The 3,374-nt window shown below is 47.4% G+C and overlaps 1 protein-coding gene across 1 annotated transcript; it reads left to right on the forward strand.

Annotated features, from left to right (window-relative positions):
• The first annotated feature begins 1,622 nt into the window (after positions 1-1,622).
• LOC131284179 (uncharacterized) lies at positions 1,623-3,116 on the forward strand. Its single transcript, XM_058313034.1, has 3 exons — positions 1,623-1,813; positions 1,888-2,802; positions 2,864-3,116. The coding sequence occupies exons 1-3, from the start codon at positions 1,623-1,625 to the stop codon at positions 3,114-3,116; spliced, it is 1,359 nt and encodes a 452-aa protein (XP_058169017.1).
• The last annotated feature ends 258 nt before the right edge of the window (positions 3,117-3,374 follow it).

Below are 3,374 nucleotides of genomic sequence, written 5' to 3' on the forward strand. Positions count from 1 at the left end.
CTTCCCGGGATGAATGTTCACATTCTCCACTTCCGGAAGGCAGTAGCTCTTCAGGACATTCCGACGCAAGTTATGCATTCGGAGGTCGCGTTTTCCAAAAGCTTCGCAAAAGTTAGTTTTCCGATAACTTCACCAGGATATGTTATGCAACGGGGGAAACCACGGGTAAACCAGGGGGGAGACAATGCTCTGGAAGGATATTTCTCGTTAGGTTGTACTTTGGAGCCTTCCCCGGGACTATGTGCGGTCGTAGAACATCCTCGCCTAACCCGATTTAGCCACCAGGATCCGGATGGCCGGAAATGGCCGATGACGAGCAGCGGTGGCTCCACTTTCCTTCGCCCAAGTTGATGCTCCGGAAATGGAGAAAGTGATTCCCACATCCGAATTGCGATGCTTCCTGCCTTTCGCCGCCGGTGGGAGGGGCGGGAAAGTTTGCAAAAGCTCGCTCGGTACCGCTCGCGCCGGTCGGTTTAGCCTCGAGAAAAGCGGCCAGATTTGGCGAAGGAACCCCAAGAATAAACACTTCCGAGTAATTGAATGGGAAAGTTTTGCCCTTCACGGAGGCCGCACGCAGCCATATGACGAGTGCAGCCCGCACCGAAGGTCCCGGGTTGCGCTTTCCGGTGGCAAACGGTGGCGTGGGTTTTGCGGGGCCGTAATTTGATTGCGATTGTCAGGAGCATGTGTTGTCGTTGGGCGCTGTGTTTAATGAATTTACTGGCACCGAGCTGGAAAGGGTTCGGGCCATCGGAGCACCGGAGTGCCGGCGGGAAATGGGAGGCCATTGCCATTTGGTTACGGTGCCGTTTACCAAAAGCAGCCACGCTCGAATGCGGGGAAAAGTTTGTCATTTTATGGCTTTTGGTTAAGTTTTACGGCAATTTAATTAGTTTCATTATCGTCATGTTATTTGCCTGTCTGTCTGTCCGTACGTCGGGTCTGTCTGTTCTGCCGCTCGGTGTTGATTGTTACTCGTTCATTGTAATTTGTTGAATTCTCGAGTGTTGTTCCAATTTCTTTCGTGAACATTCGTCACCGGAAGCCACCCGTTAAATAGTTATATCAAATAAAAATTCCAATTGCAACCATTAAAAATAAAACCATCCCTAGGGTATTTCGATAAGTTTCACGTCATTGTCCAAAAGTCAAGAAAATTAATATGAAACTAAAATAACATTTAAACAAATTCTAATCATTCGTTAAATAGATGATAAGAAAAGTTAAAACTACAATAAACATAGCTCAAAACAAATCACAAGTGAAAGCAACTCGATGAGCTAAATTGAACCACTTTGTGCCAATGAACTTAACTCTTGTCAACCGATAACGTTTCTAAACATAGAACAAGGTCACCAAAAAACCTCGCACCGTCAGATGTAACACTCATCAATGAATTTCTGTCAAGGTCTAGGGCCGCGGTTTGTTTTTTTCTGAGCGTTGTCTATGACGTAACGTGATAAGATGAGACTGCACATTCTGTTATAAAACATATGCAGCACGCGCTCGTACGCGCTTGTATTTGTGTGATCAGCAGTGATAACCAACAGTCTGCCAGATGGTTTATGTCATTTCTCTTCGTCGCTAGAAGCGTTATCAACCTCGCAGCAGCAACAGTGAAGATGGAGGCCGACCGAAAAATCGATTTTCTCACCACCGAACTCGTGCAGAAAATAATTCAATCGAACGACGACCTGAAGGAATATCAACTCGCGAAAGAAAATGGTGTTACACTAACCACGCCGCAAGGTTTGGACGGATTCATGTCCATCATACATCGGCTGCGTTTGAATCTTCAGCACATCAACAGCGGGTAACGTGACCAGCTGGAAGTAAACATCAAACAAATGAGTGATAAATCGCATCTGTTTCGTTGTTTCACTGCAGGGTGGTAACAACGGTGACCGTCATGGTGAAGGTGATGAAGGGTGACGATGATTTTCGCCAGAAATCCCTCGGGTTGGTGCTGTTCCCTAATGAGATCAACGTGTACGGGTGTGTTATCCCGGCGTTCGAGCAGCTTGTGCGTAGCTCCGGTGCGCAGCTTGATTTCAAAACCTTATGCCCGCGGATCTTTCTGGCCGAAGCTGGCGTCCGATACCCGGCCTACAGTGACCAAGAGGAAACGTTTCTCGTCATGGAGGATGTGTCGGCGAGCGGGTTTATCCCTGGACCTCGGCTGAACCTCGATCAAGCTCATCTGCAGCTGATGGCACGCAAGATTGCCCAGTTCCACGCGTGCTCCTATGCCCTACGAATCGGGGGACAATCGGAGCGACTCCGCGCATTGGTCGATCGTATTATTCCGCTGAACTTCATCCAAGATGGAAAGATCTTCTTCGAAAGCTACGATGTAGTGTTTAAGGTAGTGTTCGAGCGGTTATTCAAATACCTCGAGGGGAAGCCGGAACTGCTCGATTCTGCAGGATCGGATTTCGTGCGGGATCGAATCCGGAAGCTCAAGCAACGGTACGGCACGACGCCGTCCGAGTTAATGCAGCGATGTTTGGCCCGGGATGAGACCTACTCAGTGATCCTCCACGGAGACTACAATCGTAACAATGTGCTATTCCGTTATGAAGAAGGAGTTCCAAATGACGTCATGCTGATCGATTTCCAAGAGAATCGGTACGGTTCACCGGCTCTCGATCTATCATTCTTTATGTACATGAACATGCCTCCTGAGGCCTGGGAAAAAGGCGCATGGGAACAACTGTTAACGCTCTACCATGAGGAACTGATGCGGTGCATTTGTGAAATTTTACATCTTCCACCAAGTCACAGCAGTTTGGAACCATATCGGTAAGTATGAGCTCCAAACGGCTTCCTATCAGTTTGATATCCTACCACCGTTGTCTTGTAGGTTCGAAAATATGAAGCGGCATTTGCAGCAACATTTCATCTATGGTGCCATAATTGCGATCAAGTTTCTTCCGTGTATGCTGTCCAGTGAGGCGGAGGTAGAGGAGATTGTACATAATTTCCACACGGACGTCACGGCGGACGCCTTTCGTCAGATCTATCTCGTCGCTGGTGGACAGGTTGTGAACGATCGAATCTCCAAAGTGATCGTGCATGCGGCGGAGCAGGGTTACTTGGATTTGCTTGATAACTAAAAGTAATTGCTATTGAGAACAGCAGCGGCTCTAACGGTAAGCGAACTAAGAGGCCGCTGGGGCCCCGAGCTGTCTGGGGGCCCCAAGGTCAATGTGGATCACAAAAATAATAGCAGCATTCAAAGCTGGATTTCAGCAAATCAAGGAAGCGTTAAATAAAATAGTTACTGCTGAAAATGAAAAACAGGGGACAATTTAGGAAGCAAAACCATTGTTAATAAAAATGTATAAATTTGAAATTTATTTTATGACCATAAT

This window comes from Anopheles ziemanni, chromosome 3 (genome assembly GCF_943734765.1).
Source record: "Anopheles ziemanni chromosome 3, idAnoZiCoDA_A2_x.2, whole genome shotgun sequence".
In the NCBI taxonomy this organism is placed as follows: domain Eukaryota; kingdom Metazoa; phylum Arthropoda; class Insecta; order Diptera; family Culicidae; genus Anopheles; species Anopheles ziemanni.

Excerpts from the sequence above, each read along its gene's own strand:
- LOC131284179 (XM_058313034.1), top strand. The coding sequence starts at position 1,623 with ATGGAGGCCGACCGAAAAATCGATTTTCTCACCACCGAACTCGTGCAG. Across the intron at positions 1,814-1,887 it reads CTTCAGCACATCAACAGCGG|GGTGGTAACAACGGTGACCG; the intron begins GTAACGTGACCA and ends GTTTCACTGCAG. Across the intron at positions 2,803-2,863 it reads AGCAGTTTGGAACCATATCG|GTTCGAAAATATGAAGCGGC; the intron begins GTAAGTATGAGC and ends GTTGTCTTGTAG.